The following is a 2087-nucleotide window of genomic DNA, read 5'->3' as shown; positions in this document are numbered from 1 at the left end:
TTATAGGTTAGGTTTGGTTAGGTAGCCGAAAAAGTTAGGTTAGGTTAGGTTAGGTAGGTTAGGTAGTCGAAAAACAATTAATTCATGAAAACTTGGCTTATTAGGCAAATCGGGCCTTGAATAGTAGGCCAAAAAGTGAGTTCTGGCTACTAGGTACGACATATATATATATATATATATATATATATATATATATATATATATATGTCGTACCTAGTAGCCAGAACTCACTTCTCAGCCTACTATACATGGCCAGATTTGCCTAATAAGCCAAGTTTTCCTGAATTAATATATTTTCTCTATTTTTTTTCTTATGAAATGATAAAGCTACCCATTTCATTATGTATGAGGTCAATTTTTTTTTATTGGAGTTAAAATTAACGCAGATATATGACCGAACCTAACCAACCCTACCTAACCTAACCTAACCTATATTTATAGGTAAGGTTAGGTTAGGTAGCCAAAAAAGGCTAGGTTAGGTTAGGTTAGGTAGGTTAGGTAGACGAAAAAACATTAATTCATGAAAACTTGGCTTATTAGGCAAATCGGGCCTTGAATAGTAGGCTGAGAAGTGCGTTCTGGCTATTAGGTACGACATATATATATATATATATATATATATATATATATATATATATATATATATATATATAATATATATATATATATATATAATATATTATTTACATGAGTAAGTAATGTAAATTATTTATGTAAACAATGTAGAGGTCGTGTACTCACCCTACCGGAGCGGTCGGATTGGTTGACCTCGGTAGCTTCGAGGACGCCAGCGGCTGTCAGCTCCTTCAAGAGTCTTAGGACCTGGTCCTCCTCCCCGACCCTGCACGCCACCAACAGCGCGCCCTCGCTGTTTCCCTTCATCTTGTGGAACCTGAAGCCGCTAAGAAGCGGCGGGAGGGTCTTTGGCGGCCTTTTGTTGGCGCCGGCGGGACCAGATGACGTGTTGGAGAAGCCTCGAGATTGAACGGTGGGTGAGGGAGCGCTGCTGGCGAGGGGTTTCTCACGACTGGTTCTCGTGGGCTGCTCCTTCGGCTGGTGTTGTCCTCGGGCTTGAGTTTGGTGGGTGTTGTTCGGCTGGTCTTTGGCAGTTATGATGGGACTTTTGCCTTTGATCTGTTCTGCTTTATGAGTGGTGGTGGTGGGTTTTGATGCTGTGGTTGTTGATGTGGTTGTAGCGGATGTGACTTTGGTTGCTTCTGTGGTGCTGGGCTTCGAGGTTGTTTGGCCTCCGCCAATTGGATCTCTCAATATAACCTTATCGAGGTTTGTCACGACTTCGGACGACTTGCTGGCAGGGACGAAGGTTGTCAGCGGCACAATGATCTTGCCAGCTGGACCTCTGGTAAATGGCTTGGCGGTGCTGTTATGACTGTTGACAACCGGTGCCTCTGGATTGGTTGCATTCACCTCGCTGTCAAGAGGAGTGTTAGTGCCTGTCGAAGATAACTTTACCTCTCCTGGAAGTTCGATGTTATCTTTGGACGCAGCAGGAGATTCTTTGGTATTTATTGATTCCTTGCGGGTTTTGGTAAGGTATCCAGAGAAAGAATACGATTGGAAGTTCTCGTTGAAAGCTTTAGCAGACGCGCGAATCGCATCGGTGCGAGTTTCAACTCCCGACGCTCCTTTCTGTGTGGAAAAAACAACACTTTGAGTTGTATCACCTGACCTTCCTGTGACTGTATGGCCTTTATCGACAGTCTTGGAGCGATCGACGTTGAATGCTTCCTGGGGAACTGGTCCTCTTACTTCGGTGCTCTTGGTCAGACTGTTCTTTCTTTCCTTTGAGGCAACTGTAGTGGGGGGCTCTCTAGCCAGGTCAGGCGTGCAGGTTGTGGGAGCGGTTAGGGGGGGAATAGACCCCTTCCCTGGGGCGACGTTGCCGGGGGCTTGACCGCCGCGACTGGGCGCAGGCAGCGGTGAGCGACTTCGACGCTGTTCAAGAATAGCCGCAGGCTCCCCGCTGCTCAGTGACCCCGCACGTATCAGCTGCTGGTAATGTTGCTGTTCTCTTCGCTGCTCCTCCACGGGGCTGAACCTGTGGCCGGGTATGTCGGTCTTCGGCG

The 2087-nt window shown here is 46.4% G+C and overlaps 1 protein-coding gene across 1 annotated transcript in view; it reads right to left on the bottom strand.

The window, feature by feature from the left end:
* Positions 1 to 705: 705 nt before the first annotated feature.
* Positions 706 to 2087, bottom strand: part of LOC123775263 (uncharacterized) — a 153805-nt gene continuing 152423 nt past the window's right edge. Inside the window, exon 5 of the mRNA XM_069311519.1 lies at positions 706 to 2087. This exon is cut by the window's right edge and continues 717 nt beyond it. Coding sequence (XP_069167620.1) covers positions 706 to 2087 — 1382 coding nt within the window.

Source organism: Procambarus clarkii, chromosome 70, assembly GCF_040958095.1.
Source record: "Procambarus clarkii isolate CNS0578487 chromosome 70, FALCON_Pclarkii_2.0, whole genome shotgun sequence".
Classification (NCBI taxonomy): Eukaryota; Metazoa; Arthropoda; class Malacostraca; order Decapoda; family Cambaridae; genus Procambarus; species Procambarus clarkii.
This window is presented reverse-complemented; position numbering and strand designations above follow the sequence as displayed.